The following is a 25175-nucleotide window of genomic DNA, read 5'->3' on the forward strand; positions in this document are numbered from 1 at the left end:
GAAGCTGTAGATGAGATGACCATGGATCTCTTGCCCTCCACCCCACCTAATCATAATCTTTGCTAATACTTTTCTTCTTTCAACATGTTCTGCTTTGCCAGTTTCGTAACAAAGAGCAACAGCAGACCTCTGACAAAAGTATCATCATCATTTGATCTGACAGTCATAGCCATACCTCAGGTATTGGCATTGCACACACCCTAGAGGGTTGCATTGAGTTAGATCAGCATTTGGTAGGTTGCCAGACATGGGTGGCCTGGAGCCAGGCCAAGACAAAGGATACACTGTGTTCTAGCTCAGAGTAGGTTGAGGTTACAGGCAAATTCTTCTGCGAAGGATAAAAATGAGAACTTGGATGGGATGTTGTACAAGAGAATTTTGGGGTGCATGCACAAATAGATGCATTCTGTGTTGACAGGTCTTCCACTGAGTCTCTTGTGACTGACCGGGACCACAGAAGAGTCTGATTCCAACTTAGCCTGGATCTTAAGCAGAGTCAGAGGCCACCTTTTCCAGCTTAGAAGTGGATGTCAATGTTATGACAGCACCTGCAGTCCCAACCATGATGCACAGTGCTAGCAGAGCAGACAGTCTCTCAACTTCCACTGCAGCACAAGCAGAAGCTAAGCAACAAAACATCAGATTGAGGTCATCAGATGTCTGTTGCTGATATGTAAACTCATCTTAGTACCATGCAAGTTCAGGTTGCTGCCATTGATGGCTACAGATACCATGGTCTATGTTGCATGCAGGCTGTCACAGGAGTCCAGCACCTCATACTCTAACATAGTACTGGAATGAGATGCCTACCTGGGGGAATAGCAGTGGCTCTGAGTTTCCCCACACTGCTCAGGTTGACAATATTTGTGCCTGCACCATTGCCACTCTGTCACTGCCCTTGCTATTTCCAATCCCAGGTTTCTGCTGAGTTATCCTCCAGGGCCATCTACAGTCTCCCCGACAGTGCGTCAACATCATTCTGCCAGAAAGCTGCAGCCACTGGTGTAGCAGACATAAGACCACTAGGCCAGACAAAGGCACCAGTGAGACAGGCACTCAGAGAATTCACAATGTGAATAGCTAGGTCTTGTACGTGTTATTGAATTTGTAGCTGGACAAAGTTTTTATGACAAGTTGGTGACTTTCACGTCAAGATTTTTGCTGTGATTGTGATGGAAAGATTGAAAAGTGGGAATTATGGAGCAACAATAATGTCCAGAGGAATCTCCAGGGACTTAGAATTTGAGTATTCAATCCATCCAGGGTCAGTAATTTCTCCCATCTTCTTCTTTCAACTCCTACTTCCATCACTTCCTCCAAGGACCTGGTGGCCAGGATTCTGCTCTCTTGATAACTGTACTGTGAGGCAGAGAATGCCTGCCAGTACTCTGGGTAGTGGAATTAATATTTCAAAATGCTGCTGAACTTATTCCATGATGCTTCTACTTTCTGCATACCTTTCATCGTCATGTGTTGTCCATATGATGTCAACTGGCAGAAGGGGGTCATGAGCTGGGTGTAGAGTGGGCATCATCCAACAGCCAGCATCTCATTCAGTGGTCTCTAACGTACAGAACACATTTGACAGGTTGATCACAGTGTCTCTGGTCTTACCGCTTGCCTGTGTTCCCTTGTTGCAAGCTTACTGAACAGCTTGCTGCTGCATGATTTCTGCTACTGGAAACCATGGGGCTGGAGAAAAGTGCATGCACTTAACAGGCTTTGCCAGCCTTGTTGCATCTTGGTCCAAATGGATTATCATTGCAGGGTGAAGTAAGTTTGCAATGGCAATGCAAACAAATGAATAAATAAGAAATACACTAGGGACCATTGAGTGAAGCCAGTATACTCCTGTACTAGAAACATGGGAGTCTATTCAGACAAGTGAGCCCAAGTGGACTCTTTGCAAGAGCAACTCACCAATCCTGCTCCTCTGCCCTTCTATGCATACCTGAAGTTTTATTCTTCAGCTGTTTATCTTATGGGTCTGTGAAGAATGGAGGAAAGTAACAAGGAACACTGTTGTGCTCCATAGTCAATATCTGAGAAAACCAGCCTTTCAGAGGCCCTGTGACCACATAAGTTACTTACTGTGCCTTCACATTTTGAAAGTAGCCACATAATTCTGGATGTTCTAGGGGCAGGGATCTGGAAATATAACTACAGTTATTGACTTTTCTCATGTAATGAAAGTTAGTTAAGATTGTAAACTTGATTTGAACAAGAATCCTTTACCACCACTTGTGTAAATAATTACTTGACAAGGTCAATGCTTCCTGTGATGAATTAATCCTCAGCACTAATTTAGATTAGATTCCCTACAGCATGGCCCTTCACCCCAACCAGTCCACACTGACCCTCTGCAGAGAAACCCGTCCAGACCCGTTTTCCCTCTGACTAATGCACCTAACACTATGGGCAATTTAGCCTGGCCTGCACATCTTTAGATTGTGGGAGGAACCTGGAGCACTTGGAGGAAACCCACGCAGACATTCAATGTGCAAACTCCACACAGACAGTTATCCGAGGCTGGAATTGAACCTGGGACCCTGGTGCTGTGAGGCAGCAGTGCCAACCACTGTGCCACCGTGCTGCCCCATGTTGGTGGTAAAATTGAGAAAAGTCATACAGTACAGATGAAGGCCCTTCAGTCCATCGAGTCTGTGCCAGTCAAAAAGAACCACCTAACTTAGCTATAATCCAAAATCTTAAACACTCTCCTGGCAAGGAGTTTTAAATCTGATACCTGAAATCATCATTTTTTTCTTAAATCATGGAATGAAGTGAGCTGTCAGACAATGTGTGGATGCTCAAATGTGGGTTCCTTACAGACATTACATTAAAATTGAATGTACTGGACTGTGGACTGCAGGAAGCAAAACAGAGACTTTCTCTGTGAATGCTGTGACGACATTCAACGTAAAACTTGGTCAGTGGTCCAGTAAAATGCTGCAACACTTCAAATCTGCAGAAAACACTATATAAACAAAAATAAAGACATTGCAAAATGATTTCATCCAGAAAACTTCTGTGCATCCCTGAGGAAGTTAGCAGAGGAATACAACTGGTGATTTCAGGAATTATATGTAATGGAACAAATTATCATGTTTGTCTCAAATCCTTCAGGTAGACATTAATGGGGTTGGCTACCAAATTCCAACAGGTGTTTGATTAACAAAGCAATGAAGTAATATGGAGATACTTACTACGCAAGATGATATTGAGCTGAAAGTCAGATCAAGGCACATTGATTTTTGAAGACTTGTAAACAGAGGGAAAAAAAGCCACTCCAATGCGCTTTTACAGTGAAAGCTTACTTTAACTCCACATTCTTCTGTGAGACAAAGCTTTCCCAAATGAAGATATAATGAAAAGATAATCAAGTCCAAGTATTACACTCACCTCACAGATATCCATTCGATGGACGGTATACAACTAGCATTTTAAAGCTCATGTACAGTCACAGGTGTCACATTGAAACTTGGTGAGTAGAAGATAAAATGAATAATTACACTCCGTTTTAGATTTATATAGCACAAAAATATTGGTTAGTGTACATTTTCTTTGCAGTGGATCCTCAGTTGCTCTTAAATTCAAAAACTGATCTTGTGCTTGAAAAGGGTTGGAGACCACTGCTAGTTCTTTGTGGTGGACCAACGATGATGAACTCTGAAATGTTGCTAATGTTGAATGCTCCTGGCTGATACAATCATTGGGACAAAAACTGAGAGCGATGAGAACCTTAACTGTCACTGGCAATGGTGCCCTCTCCCTGCTGTGTGGTGGCAGGTTGGGTTAGTGATGAAGAAACATGATATACATACATTATTTGGAAACTTGTGTTCTAAGTTGGAAGAACCATATTTAGCTACATTTGGTTTGAATTTCTGTCTTTGTTTTGTTTACATGCATTTTAATGAAGTGGTTAAACCCTTGAGGTGAACATTTCAGTGCATTTGGGAAAAAAGGAAGGAGGAAAACGTAGCTGCTGGTGCGTGGTGACAGAAGTCCAGTACCACAAAAAGACTGAACTATCCAAAAGGACAGGCAATGTATATGGCTTATTCCAACAGAAGAGGTCCTTAACGAAGGTAATTGAAGTCTGCAAAGCAATCAGGAATGCAGGAACAACCAGGAGTTATTTAGAAGCAAACTGGCAGGAGCAGAAAGCTGTGGAAGACATGAACTTACAAAATTTAAATGCTAAATAATAAGTGATCAGTGATAGCAGTTTATTTAAGGGTCACTGGAAGAGACATTAACTAAAAGAAATAGCATCAAGTGAATGTAGAACTTCGCTGGAAAGAAACCAGCTGCAGTCATGCTAACTGATCGAAGAGTTTTAAAGTGGAGATAATGTGACCCTTCACAAAGGTAAGAGTACATCAGGTTGTTGTTTAAAGTAAAATGGTTGAATCTTTATTTCTGATATGTGTAATAAAATTATTACAATTATTTCTATATAGATTAGATTCCCTACAGTGTGGAAACAGGCCCTTTGGCCCAACCAGTTCACACCAACTCTCTGAACAGTAACCCACCCAGACCCATTTCCCTCTGACTAATGCACCTAGCAGTATGGGCAATTTTGCATGGCCAATTCACCTAACCTGCACATCTTTGGACTGTGGGAGGAAACCATAGCACCCAGAGGAAACCCACACAGACATTGGGAGAATATGCAAACTTCATACAGATAATCGCCCAAGGCTGGAATCGAACCTGGGACCCTGGTGCTGTGAGGCAGCAGTGCTAACCACTGAGCCACAGTGCCACCCCAAGTAGTGCAATACTGTTTTATTGTCCTTCTGTACAATAAATTTTATGTTAAAACCCTTTTGTCCACCAAGCCAGATCTCACTCTTTATTACCATTCGTCTGAATCATAACAATTTAGTCGTGTCCTTAATAAAAGCAAGCACCTCGTACACTGTTTCTACCTGATGTGAGAGTAGAGCAATGTTCCTCATGATGGGTTAGGCTTTCTGTTGAAACCTCCATCCTCCCATTGCACAGAACTTCCCCCTTCTTTGCTGCCTTTTTTTCTATCTCCAAATCAAGCTGTAGCTCTTGGAGAACTGCAAGTAAAGTCTCCATTATTGGAGGCAGGCTTTCCCCGGACAGACCAAACTAATCCATTAAACTCCTTGTGAAAATCCAGCACCAGTCCCTTGGAAAAGCAAAAAGTTTACAAACCCTGATCAGTAATACTCAAAAAGTTTGGCACGAGCTTGGGGGTTTGGAAAAGAAGAAGCATCAGAAGGTGAGGGTAGCCAGCAATGAAATTGCCCTGGCTGAATGATTGGGAGAGCATTAGTTGGGAGAGGTGAGGTGCATGGGGGAGAAACAATTGAGGTAGAAAATGGCATGCATGACATAAGATGATGAATGACATAGTGGGATGGGAAGACATGAGAGGGGCAGCATGTGAAAGACAGAATGAAGTGAGATAGGAATGCCATGCAAGTGTGGGAGGATTGGGGATATCAATGAGGAGCTGTAGGGATGGGATGGCATAGCATAGCAAGGATGGAATGCAATGATTGAATGTCATGGTATTGTGATTGCATGGGAGAGAAGGGTTGGCTTGAGATACTAGCATAGGAAGGTTGCAATTATATGGCATTGTGATGGAATGGGAGCAAATGGCATGTGAAAGATGGAATTGTTGAGAAGTATGGTATCAAGATTGGAACGATTTGGTTGAAAATAACATGAGAAGCAGGGATCAGTGTGGGATTGGTGACAATGGAAGACTGTTATGCCATGGAATAGGAATAGTTTGCGAGGTATGATGGGTATGATCCTAGAATTAGTTCAATGTACTAGCTTGACTACAAATGTGTTGCTGGTCTTAGCTAATTGTCATGTAATAGAACTATAAAATAAAATAATGGAAACATAAGATAAAAGGCATAGTCCACATGGTGCTCTAAAATATGCAAGCCATTTCACACAGAGAACAGGGCTTATAATCATAAAGGACTTTAGAATGATGTGGGATACTCAAAAAATGATGCAATGTTTATAATTTTGGAAAGTGAGGGTATAATCATTTGAGCATAATTGTTGTTTGATATGTGCTGTTTAAAGATGAAACAGGCCTGGTGATAATATTCAGAAGAGTGAGACCAGTTGTTGCTGCATGCCTCCTAGTGGCTAGCTTAAGGTGAACACAGATTGGGAAATATAGCTAACCATTCCAACAGCAAGATAGTGCTGGGCCTAGAGTGGTTAGACAACAGGGGAAAATTAGAAAACACACATTTAATCCCCATGAATATGTTTCCAAGAACATTCCCAGGACAGAAATTTCTAAATAGCACAGTTCTCCATTAAATTCCCCATGACATTTGATCTTTGCATTCCATCCTTGCTATGCTATGCCATCCCTACGGCTCCTCATTGATATTCCCAATCCTCCCACACTTTTACAATCTTTTATATCAGTATCTTTAAAGAACATTTTGATTTACCAACAATGAGAGCAGTTTGTATTTTTTTATATTTGTTCATGGGACGTGGGCTTCACTGCTTAGCCAGCATTTATTGCCCATCCCTAATTACCTCCAGGCAATCTACAGTTCTGTGGGGTTGGAGACATATGCAGGCCAGACTAGGTAAGGATTGCAGAATTCCTTCCATAAAGAACATTCATGAACCCAAACGGTGTTTGACCATCAACGATGGTTGCATGGTTAGACCAGATTTTTATTTTATTCAAATTTCACCATCTACCTTGGTGAGATTTAAACACGTGTCTGCACAACATTAGCCTGAAGTTCTAAGTTAGTAGTCCAGTGATGTTACCACTACATCACCACCTGCACCAACGTGGAGAAAGTCTCTGTTTCCCAATTTCTAAGTTACAAGTAATCGTTATAAGCTCTCTTCAAATGTTAATATCTTAAAAATGTTCTGTACAAAAAAAGAAAAATGCCAGAATTTATGGAACTCTACTAAAAACAAAGCAGCTGTTGTAGCAGAGATCCATGGAGCTGTGATGGAACACATTTTATGCATTAATGTGAAAACATTTAAATCATCTCAAAACAGAGAAAAACAAATCTATTTTTTAGTCTGTTTGGGGAGGGGGGGCGTTGGTGTGGGGCAGAACCACATTACTTCTAGCTAGGGTGAAATGATTTGCTTGAAAGTAAACTCATAGCACAAATTAAAACATTTATCCAAATGCTCCACTATCCTTTAAATATCATAGTATGGAATTTAAGCTGTTTTTGTACAATCATTGTGTGAAGGAAAAATAATTAATCCAAAAAGCATCATACAACTGGAAGAGAGTGAATTGGAATTTGGTTTTGCAGATCATATTTTTATTGAAAATGTTGATTTTATGAAGACACAGAAACAGACAGCCTATGGGTTATCAGACAAGGAACAGGTGCAGGAACATTGGACAGTTGTAATAAAAAACAGGGAATTTAGGAGTAATGTGAAAGTAAGGTTTGTCTTACAACTATGACAGACTGTCAGGCAGTTGCACACAGAAATATTCCTGAACACCATTGCAATACATGAGTTTTCAGCCTCCAAGCAATGTAGCAAGTTAACCAGCTTACTACTTTCATTTGTTATTGCTGACATTTTAGATATATTGGGGGAGGATTTTTAACTTTCAGATTTTCCAGTAGTTGTTGAGAGAAGATCTAGTGGCATTTGGGAAACCCTGAAGCTGGGGTTTTCCTGCAAGTGCATACCTTGTATACCTCCAAACCTAAGCAGCCATATTGTTATTGTGGAAACTGGATGAGGGTTGGTGGTGATTTAGGCTCAGGGATCAAGACTTGCAATATAGTAACCTCCCATTTCATTAAAATCCACTCACTTTGGAGTTAAACACCAACCTCCTCTATTGTCTCCATATACACAAAGGGTACTTTAATCCATCTGAGATATTTACCTATCTCTTCTTGTTGTGACAACTGAAGCCTGTCCGTTCATTAAGGAATGATGAGTTATTGGCGGTGATGCTTTGGAAATGGTAGTGGAGGTAGTAGAGGAAGAATTATTGGTAGAGAGATCCAACCCGCCATGCTTCAAAACACCGTCTTCCATATTGTGCACCCCGGTCACTTCTTTCCAGAGCTGCTGAATCTCTGCAGGGCTTAAGCCTGAAAAATTATAGCACAGGTATTACTAAAAAACTGAACAGGTAAGAATTGTACTGGTTGGATGAATTAGTTAATCTGTTTTACATGCTAAAACTGTACCAGTTCACCTACTTGTTAACAATGATCAAATATCCTATTGAATTTTTATGTTCTTTTATTCGCCAACACCATTTATCATGACCTCTACAAGCTCCTCACATGTTACTATAGAAAAACCCTTTGGATTTTTCCACCAGGGCAATGAACCTACACAATGGTGTTTTGATAACTTAAGTGTGAGATTTATGGAGTTCACAACAGTAGTCCAGGTTTATGTCTCACATTCAATTCCAGGCCAACATCCCTCAATGCTCAGATTTTATAAAGCCTTATCTGAAATTGAAACATAAGATTCTGACATGACTTGAGTGGGGTGGATGTGGAAAGGATGTTTCCTCCTTCTGGAGAATCTAGAACTAGGAGATTATACTTTAAAAATAAGGGGTTGCCCGTTTAAGACAGAGATGAGGAAAATAAATCTTCTAGAGGGTTGTGTATCTTTGGAATTCCCTTCCTTAAAAGGCAGTTGAAGCAGAATTTTGTAATATTTTTAAGGCAATGGCCAACAGATTCTTAATTACCAAGGGGATGAAACATCATCTCAGGTGTGCAGCAGTGCAGAGTAAATATTTCATAGTTTAAACATCTAATCATGCACTTAAATAGCATCTTGCCTCAGATATCTCACACCAGGCAAGACAATCAGGGATGGTGAGGCATGAGTTTAAGAAATCTTTCGAAGGTGGGGGAAGAAAAGAGCATGTACAGCTGGCTTAGAGAGCAACCTGCTGAGAGTGAGTAACTAAAAGCTCTGCAACCAACAGTGTAGACAATAAAGAGGAGTGTGCAAGAAACAACTGACGAAGCACATTAGATTGGTCAATTAAAGCTATGGCCATAGCTGGTGACAAATGTGAGAAAGATCAAGATGTTAGAATGACTTTAACAGGAAGACAAGATTTGAAATGCAATGCATTAGGGAAGAATTAGCTAACACATTTGAATGACAATGAGAATAGAAAGGACAAGTGGGAAATATCCCATGATATTATTTATGGCTGAGTTTTGAACTGGTTCCAGCTTTTTGAGGGGCAAGTATGGGATGCAGGGAGAAAAAAAGAGACTGGAGAAATCAAATTTAAAGGTGGCAAAAGTTTGGTAAGTATTTCAATGGCAGGTGAGATGTGGTGAAACCAGGTTTAAAAGTAAGTAGTGTTGGTGATGGATAAATGCAAGATGTATCTAAGTCATGCTGTATTTAGCCAGGGAATATTTAATGAAATAGACACCCTCAGCTTGTACTGTAACAAGCTTAATTTAAATCAAGCTTTTGGCAAATTCTCCTAATTTTGTTGAGCTTTTGATTGTGGCTAGAAAGAAGGATGGAACTATATTTTTGTTCATGGTTAGGGGTATCAACGATGACCTTTTCTCTGTTGAGGAAAATAAATTTCAGTCAACCACAAACTAACAAAAGGCATAAATGTAGAGCAAATAGAAAGATGGAGCTTGGCATATAAAATGCATTTGAAGCTGAGTGTGCCCACAAACAAAAATCGCAAAAAACAGCCTGTTAACTGAGGAAAAGGATGGATTAATTGGGAATTGTGTAGGATCAGGGAGCAGGGTAAGAAGAGAATCAATTTCTGATGGAATGCATGGAATTGTTACCGCAGAATGCAGTTGGACTATCAAAAGAGTGGATGAATAAAAAAGACATGGTTGATGATGTTGAACAAAGTGAGGTAATGTTGCAGTCACAAACAGTGTAATTTGCAGAGGACCTTAAAGATCCATGTTCAAGTCTTCCCCTGCCATTACAGGTTGTCGTAACATATCCACAAAGATTGCTTAAATTATTTTTATAAGAAAATGTTTCATTCTGGCTGGGACTCTGTTTTTTTTGCAGGGTTTAGGTGCATGAGAAACTTTTGTTTTGAGAAATGTGCCCATTGCTGGTCAAGCCAGCACTGATGCCCAACTGTAATTGCCCAATGGACAGTTACGAATTTTAATCACATTGCTATGGGTTGGAGTCACATTTAGGCTAGTCTGGATAAGAACGGCAGATTTTCTCCCTTGAAGGACATGCATGAATCAGACAGCAAAATGTGCATTTCTTAAAAAAACTAACATAACAAAGCATTCAAATGGACAAAGTTCAAAGTGAATCAAAATCTTGAAACAAATGTCCATTTTATGGTAAAACATCTGATTCCTTATTTGCCCCAAAATCTCACATCTGTATGAAATATTTTAAAAAGGTTAGACCATTAAGATGATTTTCTAACATCAACAATAGTGACAGCTTCTGCATACTTGATGGTACTGTTGGATGATACACTTCGGCAAACATAAGAAATGGGCTTACTAACTGAATTGCTTGCCAGATTATTGTACATCAGATTCAAAATATTGATTTTGCTTTGTGATTCAAAAGTTTCTTGAAAACAGGACAAAAAAGTAGAAGTGAACCTATTTATTTCAAATAGATTTTTATTCATTCTTCCCATTGTATTTTCCACTGCTGGAAAACATATATGCTGCATTTGTATATATTTGTATTAAAAATCATTTTCATTTCTTGTTAAATCATTGGGATCTAGGCAATCTTTTTGGTCCCTGAAAATTGGAGTCGAAAACCTATTTTGTAGAAGGTCCAAACACAGCAAAAACAAAATGATTGTGATGGTATTACTTGATTTTGGTGATAATTCATCTTAAATATTTCCTCAAGAAAATTGCCACAATGAGAAGAAAGATTATTATTTACATAATTACTTGTTAAATGTTCTCTCAGTAAGTTAATATAACAAAGTTCAGAGTTTGTGACAAATTTTATATGTTGCAAGAACAAAATCAAGAAGTGCTACTCTATGCATGTGTTTGCAATAAATACACCACTAAATGACAAAGCAATATAAGTTTCATAACCCTTTAATAGTATTACATTCCAGTACCTTGCGGCAGAGATTGGACTGAAAGGGATGGCTGTCCAGGTTGAATAGTAATGAGTCCCTGACGTTGTAAGTTCATCAAATGCTGTTGTTGTTGGATTTGCTGCATTTGGAGAAGCTGCTGTTGGAAGACAATCTGTTGGGCTGCCAACTGCTGCTGTGAAGACATATATTGATTCATACAGTGTAAAACAGAAACTAAATTCTCAGAGATAAACAACTGTAAAACAATGTTCTTAACTAAATTATAAATTTAAGACTCACTTATTTGTAATAGTGGTCATAACATAAAATATTTCTCTGATTGGACCAGGTTATTTGATCAGTATCAGTTGTGCTAACCACTTTCAAAGTGGTTCACATGAAGTGGATCACAAGCTGACTTTTTAAACAAGAACCCAAAAATTGTTGTCAGTAGATCATCTCCAAACTCAGGGTTGTTGGGAAGAAAAACAGAACAGAAAAAAATCTGACATGCTGCAGCCTGCTTCCTGAGATACTCAAAATTAAGTTTTTTTTCATCATTTTAAAATAGATTATTCCAGGATTTAACATTTTAATGCAAATTTCTGGGAGCATAGCATACAATGTTTTGAGAAAATCTGTGCAAGAAGCAAAATCTTATTCAAAATTGTGTTTGATTTATACCTATTTACATGCCTGAATTCACTAACTGGAAACTCAGCTAAGTAAGGTTCCTCCTTGAAATTTAAACTGTTTTCATTAAAGAGTGGATAATCATTTTCTGTTTTGGGACTGAGCAGATCTGGAAGTGCTTGATACTATTTTCTTGCCAATGTTAACATAAATGATAATTATAATGACATAAAATCGCAATGATTTTTGTCTTCAGTGCCATACAAACAAACAAACAGGGAAAGCTTAGCTGAGTGATTTTCTTCAATTTTTTTGTTCATTTAATGAACATGTCATAAGCACAAACTTGTCAATACAATTTATGTGCATGACAAGTGCAGGAATACGTATGATATTTAGTAAGTGTTTTGAAAATATAATACATAGTGAATACTGATTAGGATAACTAATTTCAATTACCAAAGAAGCTCCTTCAAATGCTAAGGTCACCTATAACATTACATTTATCCAGGCCTATTGTATAAAATCTTCGCAGCAAGATCTTTATAGGCAGTGCTGCTTTTGCAGCTGAATAAGTTTAGTCCTTAGTGGCCCATGAATGTGGTCTCAAGTGATCTATTAGTAAACTGGGATGTAGCCTTCATAGCATTGCCCTGTTAGCTTTCTTTTCTTCTCTTGTCGGAATACATTAAAACTGGGAATACATTCAAGGCAGAGAAATGCCCTATTACAGGAAGGAGTCTAACTTCCAATTTTTTGAGGCATTACAAGACAAACTGGAGTTCCTGGGACTCAGGAGGATATGAGAAAGCAGTCACACTTCAGAGGAAGACAAGCTGCTGTGGAAGACCTTTCACTTTAGTTTGGGGAAAAGCAAAACTTCTGATGCACTCACTGGAAAACAGACTGCATAATGGAGCAAGTCATGTGGATGGCCCAAAGCCTCAAGAGAAATAAGGGAGCAATTTCTATTCCATATTTGATGGCTGCATGAAATTCTGTTCACAAATCCAAACAGAAACAATGCCTCAGGAGGTCAATGCTGTTTCCTGTACATTTGCATAATATGTTTCTTGAAGACAATGTCCACGATACCTGCTGATCAATTTAACTACCTCAACATGTTTTGTTTGTATTATGTTTATATTTGATGCAGTTTGCTGACAAGAGCTAGGTAGGCCAGGGAAACAGGCCTGTCAGGTTGATTTATGAGCACATCAAACTGTAACTTTCTGCTCGCCAGTCCAAACCAACAGTAGCAGTTCATTAATCAGGGACCTGTGACTTTGAAGTCTATACTCAACCTGGGTTTTTAACAGTAGGCTAAATTTGCATGCTCTCTGAGCTGTACCTCTGAGGAAAAACTGAGGCTCCCTCACCAACTCAGAATCTCTGTGACTACAAGATAATCAGTACTTTGTCCATCACACAGCTTGCTCTTTGTACACTGTGATTCATTAGTGAACATTAAAAGACAGCAGCTTTGGATTATAACTTTCGAGTTCCACACTACAAAGAAGAGGGACATGGAAGTACCACTGTCATTGTTATTAGACTCAGGAAATCATAATAATGGACCTTTGACAACCAGAGGCTCGTTACAGAAAATTCTTGTCTCTCTTCTGCCTCCTTTCACCCCAAACTATTATGTAGGTAGCCTCGTTGCTTGAACTTACCTCTTTTGATTGCTTGGCTGGATGCTGCTGCTGTTGCTGCTGCTGCTGCTGCTGTTGCTGCTGCTGCTGCTGCTGTTGTTGTTGTTGTTGTTGTTGCTGCTGCTGCAAAAGCTGAAGATGCAACTGTTCCTGCTGTTTTTTATAGAACTCTTGAAGCTGTTGCTGAAAAATAAAAGAGACTGCTATACAAAATGAACCTAAAAATTAGAAGCGCGTGAAGAAATCGGATGGTAACGCAAAGCAAATTTCAGTGTCTTTTTTTGAGACAAACCCCATGGTTAGGTTCTTAGCAGAAAGTTAATTAATCTGTCAGTCCATTCAGCTGGATGTCACAGGACTGCAATTTCAACTGATATGACTGAACAGGTCCTGAATATGGTTGTGCAGTATGTCATTACAATGTAAAAGTTCTAATATTGTTTTTTTTGTCAGAAATCACTTTTTAAAAGATATCCTTAGCCAACAGCACAATATATAAGCTGCTTAATTTAATACAAAGATGAAGTGAAGCAGCCTCTGCAATTCCAAATAATTATAATGGGGCTAAGAAAATACCTGTAATGGATTTAAAGCAAAAATATGCTAAATGTGCTGTTTGTTAGTAAATAACTTGAAACTTATTTTTCCTTGTCAATGGAGCTCTTACATATATATATATACTCAATTACTAATATGCATAACTAAAATCAAAACAAAAAACAAAATGACTGTTTTAAAAATTTATTTTAATAAATTCTAATTTTGTTGAGGCAGATGCATATGTTTATGATTAAAATATAGCATAATAGTACAATTACAAAAAGAACTGGGCTTGTTGAGATATTTTCAATTCTACGTGTAACTTGTCAAAAGCAGGTGTGCTGCGGGTGTTCTCATACCTGCTGTAACATGACTGCTTGCTGTTGTTGAAGTAGAGCCTGAAGCTGCTGTGGGGACAGCACTTGCTGTTGAAGGATCTGCTGCATCTGCTGAGGGGTGATCACCTGGGGAGTCATCATGGCCACTGACACAGGCACCTGCTCCAGCAAGAGAGATTCAGAACATCAAGCCAAACCAGCAGACTGCAACATGCTGTATGCTTTGCTTGGTCTTGCAGCACTTGCTGAAGGGATAACATTTTCAAAACGGTGAGATGCTCAGAATCAATGTTTGTCTTCTACCCTCTGCACAGACATGCTGCTACAAGATTTCTTGTGGCATTTACATTGTTTCCTTATGTGTTGTTGCACTCTGTGAGCAACGCCTTGCACACTAAGAGATGGAGTAATACAATGAAAAGCATTTGATATACACTATTTGAAGGCATTGCTTGTACTAACCAGCTCATAATCTGAAAACTTGTCAATCTGCCAAGTTATTCATCCTTTGAAAAAAGCAATTACTTTCTTCTTTGAAAAGGCAAATATCTTCCAATATAAATAAAAAAAGTCAATGTAAACAGTTTCTCTTTCACATTTTCTTATGGACTATTAAGAAAGTGATATGACAAAATTCAGAAAATGAATTATTATAGTAGCAAGTGATTTAATCTGATATAATTTGACAACTTTTTCGATTTGAAGGTAATTGTTCAATTGGTTTTCAGTGGAGACTACTTTTAACTAATGAAAATATTAAATTTCAAAATTCCTTGGCAAAATCAACCCAAAATAACTGCTATAAAATTACTTCTGATATACAAGATGAGAAATTTAGCATGAGATTCAATATACTAAATGATATTAGCATTTTCAAGCTTTACCAGAAAAGCATTTCATTGCAGTTGGCTTTGCCAGGAACAATACAGGGTGTGTAAAGCTGACAAGTTATAACAAAGGACATGTGTCATAAGCAGCAATGCTTTAAATAAATTAAAAGCTTCCTTTTTCTCCTAGCCAACTGGCATCCTACCTACTGAAAATAAGCCTCCACATAAACATTAGTTGCCTTGTGACTTCCAAATATTCTGTTGTTCAAAAATTAAAACATCCATTAATAATACTATTCACATTGGTGGCAATGTTTAGTCATACAGGATAAGGTTTTCTTATGAATTGTCAGCAAACAACATACAATGTAGTAAATGGAAACTGTACGCATGCACTACAATTTCATAAATATGCACAGGAGGAAAAAATGGAAGAAGTTTCTATTTTCACTGCCTTAGCAGTGACTTGTGAAGCAAATCACATGATCTTGAGAGCTATTATTATTCCAAATGGCCAGATTATCAACCAAGTAATGAAAACAAAAATCTAACCATTTGTGTTGTCAATCAATTAAATTTATTAAAATAAATTTATCCTTATCATGCTTCGAATTGCCAAACTGTTTGGATCAGGAAGGTTTAACACTCACTTTTAGTAACTGAGTTGATCTGAGTTGGTACTGATTTTAAGGCACTACAATTGACTACAGGACCCCAATCTTTGGAAACTTTGCTGGCAGAGAAAAAGACAGAGTTCAACTTAAGTGTCCCTCAGGCTCACATGTGATCACTTTGTTTATGAATTAGGTGGGAGGAAGGAAGAGGATAACTCGGGTCTATATACCCACAGTCAAGAAGAACAATAATTTCAAGGCAGAAGTCATGAACAACATTGGTAAAAGAAAGATTAAGAGAACAAACTACACACATGTGCTTGTCTTCACTTTAAAATTCTCATGCAGTTTTATTTTCATCCACTATAAAAAAATTGCTTTAACATGCTATATATACACATGATGCATAAACAGCGAAGCATAACCATTAGGGCAAAGAGTTAAATACACTATACATCACATATTTTACTTCTTCAAGTCAAAGATCATAATCAGTTATAATATCTGAGCATGGTAGTAAGAGGGGTAAGTGATTGTTTATACCATTCAGACACACAATCAAATCAACAACATAAAAAAAACACATGTGTTAATAGCCTTTAAAATGGAAAATATCCATAATCAGGGAGTACGTGAATGATGCCAAAGAGCTATGAGGATTCATGTATGCCATCTGAATGATGTATGAGACTGCTTCTCCATTAGCCCAGCTAACTTGTAAAATATTGTTAGAATTTGCTTTAATAGAATGAAAAAAACTAATGGTTAGACATTTAGGACAAATACTTAACATAGCAGTGATGAGTCAATTTACGGTACCAATACTTATTTCATGAATATAGTTTAAAATGAATGCCGTAAGTCAACACATATACGGCAAAGTAATTAAGGTAACAATCCAGTGTTAAGGTTTATAAAATGCTTACCTATCAAAGTTTTCTCTCAGTTTTTGAAAGTTTGTACATTACAACTAAAATCCCACAATCTCTCAATTTTATTTTCTACATATTTTTTGTAATCCAGTGTTGGTGGAGTTAAACCAATTTTGCAATTTCCATAATGTAACACATGGAAAATGTCAGATGCAAAGATGTCCGTGAGAGTTCTGAGGTATGAGTATTTTTTAACCAGACAGATTTCAACTCTGCATAGGCTCCTCACAAAATCCTGCTCCATTTAGTTAATTTCTCACCTGGGAGGAGGCCACAGGTAAATTCCACCAGAACTGCTTACTATTCTGTCAACTTCCAGTTAAGTAAAAGATGAGGTAGGGTTCAATGGAGGGGACAATGGGCTGCAACTCTTGTAGTCAGGCTTGTATATGATCTGCTGCTGTTTGGCCCCACAAAACAAAAGTTTTAGATTCAACTAAACGTTCGTGTCTACAAACTTGTTTTAGCTTTGGCTGTAAGGTGCTGTGGATTCCCTGCTCAAGCTTGTGTTAAAATCACATCAAGTGGATCCCAATTTGAACAAGGCTTTGAGGCCCATACAGTTTTGAATGGGGGCTTTATGTACATGCACTTTAGAGTTTAAATTCAGAAATCATCAGGATCTAAGCAGCCCAGTGACCTGTTCCTGTTTATTTGTTCTGATGTTCAGTCACTGACAGGTGAGTAAGAATAAAATCAGCCCCAATATGTGAATAAAGACAACAAATAGTTTTCCTTCTTGCTGAAAAATGAATGTGGAATAGATGGGTTACTATTTTAGTAACCTTGAACTCTCAATGTGAATTTTGTCTCAGATCATCTTAAAGCAGTTTTTAACGGGAAGAAAAAAATGTGATTCATCCAATCTCATTTTTGGTACTATATATGCAAAATAACATACTGTACAAATGTGAAGAGCTTGAAATGAAACTTCGAAACTGTCTCTTGCTAATAAAGCTGCTCAGATTATTTTGCACACATCTTCACTTTAGGCCTTGACATGCCCTTGTTGTTCTTTTCTCTCAAAGCTAAAGTTCTCCTCTTTGATTAGCTGAAACATTTGCATGGTCACTACACATTTTTCATTTTATAAGTCATTATGCATTAGCAGTCTTGATCGCCTAGCTTGACTAATCCTGATGAACTGAAATCACAGCTGAAGGTCAAACTACATCCCACTGCACATTCATATTCAAACAAATCTACAGCATTGTTCCTGGAGTCCTAAAACTTGGTGAATTAGAGCCAGCAGATTTTTGATCTCACCATTTAAATGTTAGCCCATGTCTGAAACTTTGTGCGACAGACAATTTACTGAACTAGCAAATGCCCCCAGTATTACATCGATATTGTCGTACCAAATGTTCAAAGTGAATGAATAAATTAATTAGAACATTTAAGAATCAAGAACAAAAACTGACAATGTAGTTTTGCTGATGAGAGCTACTGAGAGACAAGTTAACATCGGTATGATGCTATATCCAGTTACAATGTGGAGATGCTTTAAATTAACTCATTGATTAAATATTATTGATGCAACTGATTGTAAATATTAATGTATATTTCTAAAACATATTGCTAGCTTTACGTCAGTTAGAACTTGTTCAGCATTAGTCACGTTAGTATCTCTAAAATATGTTTCTAAATTGTCAGTAAAAGAGGAACAAATTTTTCAAATACTATTTCAGCAAACCGTAAACCTGTCCCAATAAGTCTGACACTCTTTGAAAACCAAATACTGTAAACATGGAATTTCAGTGGCCTTTGTTCTATCACTGTCTTTCTAGCAGATTGATGGATGATAATCATCTTAATTTCACTTGCTCTTCAAAACAAAAGCTATAGAAGGCAACACAAGACACCAGCCCATTCATTTTAAGACCTGCATAATGCTAATTCCAGCATTTATCTGCATGGTTTTCTGCCTGATGTATCAGAGCTAGAGAGATGAAAGCAGATAAGTAATTGCTCTCCTGGTTCTTATTCTTCACTGACAACCCATAAATTTAATTTTACACACACATTCATTTACATTTTCAAGTATATGACATGATAATTGCTGGAATATAACACCTCCATTCCTGTAGATACAGCATTGAGCTGACTGACAAGTGTGGTGAATAGAAAGGAATAGAGGTTGAATTGCAGTAAATTTTACTTCTAAAGATGAGGCTATGAAGGGCTAACAGTAATAAGCATTTTCGAACCAATCTTACTGAAAACATTCTCACATAAAAGGAACAGTTCAGCATCAACTATCCCATTCTCAGTACTTCTGCTTTATTTCTATACACATCTGAATTACTATATTGAAATAATCAGTAATTGATGCTAAATTTGCTGTCAGATTTTAGGGAATTAATATCTGTCAACTGAAATGCATTTTGTCCTAAGTTTATTTTATCCTTATTTAACTGTTATTGTGTAGAGGATATTTTGAAATATATCACTTTATAAAATGTCACTAAGAACAGATTATTTTCTCAAGTATTCCATTTTCTCTCCAATTTTTCCTGCAGGAGTGTCTCTTGGCTTTCTAAAAATATAAAAGACTACAAACTGACTTGCTATTCTGTGGTTCCAAAGACAAGTTCAAGAATGGAACAAAGCACTCCAAATTGGATCCTGATGAGAAAACATCACCAACTTCTCAGAAGAATTTCAGATCATTAAGATGCTCTTGCTGCGGCTGGAGTCACTGATGAGGCTCTCTAACTGACAGAGGTCAACTTCAATGGAGGCAGGCAGGAAGAAAAGGGAAAACTGAGGTAGATTTACTGTGAACCTTGTACCAAGAGGCTCAGCAATTACTCTGTCTGAATACCGACGGCTAATAACAACGGATCAAAGATTGGATAGCTTTCCTAGAAGCCCTCTAGTCTGCTGGCTTGCATGTTTTTTTTTCACATGCAGCTCTGTTTTTTCCACATGCAGTTTTGTTTGGAAAAAAATAAGAAATACATTGCACTATGGTCAGAAACACTATAGCCCAATTTGTTTTGTACTTCCAACAAAAGCAATGTATAAAGCAAAAACATAGTTCAATGGATAAACGAATCTGTGCATTAACTATAAATGTAATCTTTGCACTGTTTCTAATGGTCAAAACCATCTTTTGACAGATCAGGGTGTCTTCCCACTTCCCAGTTGACAAATAGCAATTGAAGAGATGCTAAGAACCATAGTCATCTTTTTGCAAAATATGGAAGATAGGGCCATTCAGAAGTTAATGGTTCTTTTCAAGATCTTATCTTCTAAAAATTTACCATGGCAACAGTGATTCAAATTACACAAAAATGTCCTAAAGTAGAAAATAATGGACATGAATAAGTATTCCCGAACAAAACAATATCAAGGAAGTTTACAAAATAAAACCCCAGTAATGATACAATGATACAATGAGATAATAAAGTACAAATAATGTACATTGAAAACAGCAGATACCATACAGCAGATGTAATTTCCTACTGGGATTCCAAATTTGCAGGGGGGAAGGAACCATGGACTACTTTAACTCTGTTTGGTTACTGTATAAATAGTTTATGGGATTTTATTTACTAGTTCACATACTTCTAGTGAACACAGTACAACAAATCAAATTTGAATTTGTGAGAAAGTTCACAAGCTGAAACTGATGTTCCAGTAAACAATAAAACAAAAGTCTTTTCTCTGCTCCATTTGTATAACTGAACTACTTCTACAAGTTAGACTTGTTTTGATTTCCATATTTAGTGTTGGACAAAATGTTTGCTCCATAACTAATATTTCACACTGGATTTTATTTTACATATAAGCTAACTAAATCAGATAATGAGTTTTGCCAGACTTAACTAAACCACCATGTGTCAGCAAAAGACATGAAGACTGCAGTTCAGCTAAATATTGCAGATTTCACATCTATCTCACCGTCTTTCACTATCATTTTACAGCAGCTAGTTTCACTTGGAGGCTTGTGATGCTACAGGTAATGTGAAGTCCATTAGGTCGTACTCTTCATAGTATGACACACAGTAAATTACAAGTGCTTCAAGCAGCTCAGTGAATTACAGTTCATCACTTTCAAAAGGGTTTCCACTACAAAGCTAGATATATCAGATCTGGCAGTTAGAATCCAATTAACACTCTGGTCACAGTAATCAGATTGTACATGTAGAACAAGCATAATTCTTTTATTGCTCCCATGCATTTATGCAGGTAAATTTTGTTACTGTTATTCCTGCATCTTTAAACTAACACAGTCAATTGACTATAGGTTATAATTCAGGTTATATTGAACAACTGCAATGAAACTCTCAGTTCCAACAATTCATATTACTTACAGGTATTGCTATCTGCAAAATGGTTTGTTTTCCAGAGGTTTACTTCCACTTGACATCAGCTATATGCTATTAGATGTGTGCAAAAAGAATTGCAAGCAATCTTAACATTGAGTGTCCTATTTACAAGAATCTGAGTTTTTTCCGTAACCAGCAACTGATTATAGGGTTTTCCAAACAAAACCTCCTGATGCAAGCTTGTAGAATGTAACTGACATATTAAATGACATTTACTCGCTTACAGCAAGTAGTTGTCAAACCAAACCACTTACTGCAGCACCGTTTGTGATACCCACGACAGAATTCAGTGGCATTTAGGTTTTGTTGGTACATATTTCTTCCATTAAAATAGGAAGATATGAAACAGCTATTGACAATACAGTCTGCTGGGAATGCATTATTTTATGATGAATTCAAAAAAATAAATGTCATTCTAATGTTTAAATATAAGCCAACAAACAAACTGGGATGTTTTAAAAAAAATGATCAAAAACTTTATTAGAATTGAACAGTATTTTGAAGAGTAAAATTTTTCATATAAGCATTCATTCTTTACAACATTTCAAAACTTTAAAGGGTGCAGTTTTAACACCCTTCACCCACTGGCAACCTTGCTGAAGGACAGTGCCACATCTGCCTTTGCCTGCAGGGACTGTGCCACCTTCAATATTAACCAAATCTTCTGAAGAGGTGACAAGGCCATCTGTCTAAAACAATGAATTTCTGCCATGAATGTAAAATCAGGGTACAATGGTATGATGTAACCTGACTGGGATTGTTAACCCTGGCCTGAATGCGGAGGCTATTAGAATTTTTTCAGTGGACTGCGGTACAGGGATCCAAAATGTGATGAGGCCTCTTAAAGTGATTTTCATTTACTTTTCTTCTGGACCTGAAGTAGTAGGAAGGTGTCTCTGGGTTTCAGGACTATTATGTAGTTTTTTTCCCTGCTCTCACCTCCCCCACTTCCCTCCTGCAAAAAGCCATTATCTGAAGAGTAGAAATTCTGACATTAGCAAAATATAACATTACTATAATTCAATTATATGCCATTTCAGTATCCTTTGCTTCCCATATATGTGTATACAAAATGTCATTTCCTACTGGGATTCCAAATTTGGAGAGGGGAAGGAACCATGGACCGCTGATCTACAGAGAAATAATGAGCCAATAATGAACCTCATGATATGCCTCTGAGGATTTAGCCTCAAATTGCCCTCAGGATGTAGCTATTAACATCAATTATACATGTCATCTTAGTGTGAGAGGCTGTATATATGCTAGATAGAGATATATATATGTAAGACTATCTCAGATGTAAAGTAATAAATGATGTATAGTATATAGTAATCATGTCCCTCAATACAACAACATTTCTCTCCAATTGTACATCAATAACTCCTCTAATTTTGCAGAACTGTTTGTTTGACCACTTTTATAATAAACATGGAATTCTGCTTCACCGGTCCCGACTTACATATGGCCACAATGCTCTCCTGAAGTATTATGGAATTTCAATTAATTTTGGTCAGAATGCCAGATGAAACACTTCTGATTACTTACATAAAAATAGCAAACCCCATTACATCTATTCCATTAAAAAGTACCTTCTGTTGCTTTTGTTGAGAATAGCACTAATGACACAAATCATTCTAATCTCTCAGGTGAAGTCAAAAGTGCATTACCACAAAGAAATGCCAGAAATAAAATTCTGCTTTTTGCAAGTATTTACAGTCTTTACCAGTTCAAATCAAGGCACTGAGGAATTGAACTGGACATACCCTTTAAAACTTGGGGATGTTGGTTTTTGTGATCAGTTCTAGTACAATGACTAATCACTAAAGTAGACCATGTGTTAACCAGTGTAAAGACTTTCAACTCATTACCAATTTATCCCTGCATTTCTGAGCCAAATCTCGAAATGGAGATATGGAGGTGTTGAGACTCATTGGAATTCATTGACTTAGAAGGTTGTGAATAGGTTGTCATTGAGTGTTTAGGACTAGAATGGAAGGAGTTCTGGTGCTTTGAGGAGTCAAGAACATTGGCTGAGAATGGGAAATTAGAATTGAAGCCAAAGATCATCAACTGAGTGGGTTTAATAGACTGTGTAGTCTTCACCTATTTCTATTTCTTATATTTTTATATGTTGTTACGTCCACAGAGGTTTCTATGCAGAGCAATGAGTCCATATGAATTTCTAGGTAATTCCAAGCATGTATATGTATTAGGACTTCTGCTGGGCCAGTATAATGTAAATTTCTGGCACCATTATATGTTATGACACTGGAGTCACAACAACAAAGAATTGTTCACTCATGATTCTGAGGACCTGATACATTATGCAGATACTAACATAACACACATGGATGAGTACTGCAGAATACAACCATATAGTAGCCTACCCTTCACAGATTTCTTGAATTTATTTGTGTTTTGCTGAAATAGATTACTATATAAGATATATTTTATAATCTCCATTATTGCAACATATACTTCACTGCTAAATGGCTTTGTTGAAACACATGCACGCACAACTTGAGAGGCTAGGTGACACAGTGAATCCAATCAAAGGATGGGTAATGCACTGTAAGTCACCTCTCATTAATGGGTGAAATAAATTTCAGGACATATTAATGAACCTGAATATGTTCACCATATTATGCACAATGTAGTGAGTCCAAAAATAAATTAATACTGTACATCTCAAAGGTCACAGACAGTATAAAGTAGGCATGTATATAAATCTGCCCCTGCGTATTGCACTTCTACTTCAACAGTACCACGTTATACAAAGCAAACTATGTTTGATGTTTTACAATGAGCTAATGATGCAAATGCTTAAAATTGGACAACATTACATTGCATTTACTTCTGGAATCTTAATAATACTTCATTTCTAAAATACAAACAGGTTTTAAATGGCTCTATAAATGTATTCAGTCTAAATTAATACACAATGATGCAAAGACTGTAGGAATGCATTTTTGCACTATATTGAGGGAACTGAGCAAAAATCACATTTTGCAAAACCCAAGAGAAAATGTTGAATTTACTTACATTTAAAACCAAAACTTATATTAACATAGGCATTTTAACTTAATAAAATGAACCACACAGACCAGGAACTTTGTCAAAGAGGTACATTTTAAGGAATATCTTAAAGAAGGAAAAAGACGTACAGAGGTTTCAGGAGGAAATACTACAGAATAGGGCTTTGGAATAGCTGAAGGCATAGGCACAAGTTGAGCCTCATTTGTGATGAAGGGCTTATGCCCAAAACTTCGATTCTCCTGCTCCTTGGATGCTACCTGGCCTTCTGTGCTTTTCCACCACCACACTCTTGACTTGTTGACCAATTAAGACTGAAATGCGCAAATGACCAGAATTTGATAAGTATAGACAATTCTACAGAGTTGAGGGCCTGGCATACTGCATAGAAATAGGGAGTTAAAATATTTCTTACCTGGAAGAATACATGTATTTATAATCACAGAGGATGTGATCATTTTCTTTAAAAAAAAGCAAAGGTAAATGTGACATTTACCCTAAATATATCATGTCCTGTGGCTATGACTGTAATTACCCTCCAGTTTGATCTTTTGACAGCTTTTGACATTGTTGACCACACTATAATTCTCCAATGTCATTCCTGCACCGCCCAGTTTAGTAGGACTACCCTCACTTGGTTTCACTTGCCTATTTGATTATAGTCAAGGTACATAAATTAATGGCTTCCTTTCCCACAACCACAATATTACCTTTGGACTACCCAAGTGATTTATCCAAGGTAAAATAAATCATAAAATTGCAGATGCTGGAAATCTGAAACACAAACAGAAAGTGCTGGTGAAACTCAGCAAGTCTGGCACCATGTGTAGAGCCAGAAATACTATTTTGAATACAATGACCCTTTGTTAGAACTGATTTATCCAGGGTCCTATTCTCAAGTGTCTACAGTCTGTCCTTCAACAATAATATCCATAGACACGACTTTAACTTGCTCAAATACTTCACACTGATGATAATCTGCTTTATCTTTCCATTCCCCTTTGAACCCCACCATTGTCTCTGTCAAACTGCTTGAGGAGCCATGCTCTTATTAATTTCTACCTATACTTTCTAAATTTGCAAATAGCATCAATTCTGGAGGGACAGTCAATACTGGAGAGGACTGCAACAAATTAAAATAAGCTATTAACAAACTTCAGAATGAGTACATAAT

At 37.4% G+C, this 25175-nt stretch overlaps 1 protein-coding gene across 6 annotated transcripts in view; it reads right to left on the minus strand.

Moving 5' to 3' along the window:
* Positions 1-25175, minus strand: part of foxp2 (forkhead box P2) — a 798642-nt gene that overhangs the window by 79500 nt on the left and 693967 nt on the right. For 5 of the 6 annotated variants that reach the window (XM_060839807.1, XM_060839808.1, XM_060839810.1 and 2 more), the window contains 4 exons: positions 14280-14417; positions 13402-13563; positions 11132-11285; positions 7922-8132 (listed from right to left, as the gene is read on the minus strand). In XM_060839807.1, the coding sequence (XP_060695790.1) occupies positions 7922-8132; positions 11132-11285; positions 13402-13563; positions 14280-14417 (665 nt within the window). The remainder of the gene's footprint in view (positions 1-7921; positions 8133-11131; positions 11286-13401; positions 13564-14279; positions 14418-25175) is intronic. The other variant, XM_060839811.1, reaches the window with a different exon arrangement.

The sequence above is a fragment of the Hemiscyllium ocellatum genome, chromosome 19, assembly GCF_020745735.1.
Source record: "Hemiscyllium ocellatum isolate sHemOce1 chromosome 19, sHemOce1.pat.X.cur, whole genome shotgun sequence".
Lineage (NCBI taxonomy): Eukaryota > Metazoa > Chordata > Chondrichthyes > Orectolobiformes > Hemiscylliidae > Hemiscyllium > Hemiscyllium ocellatum.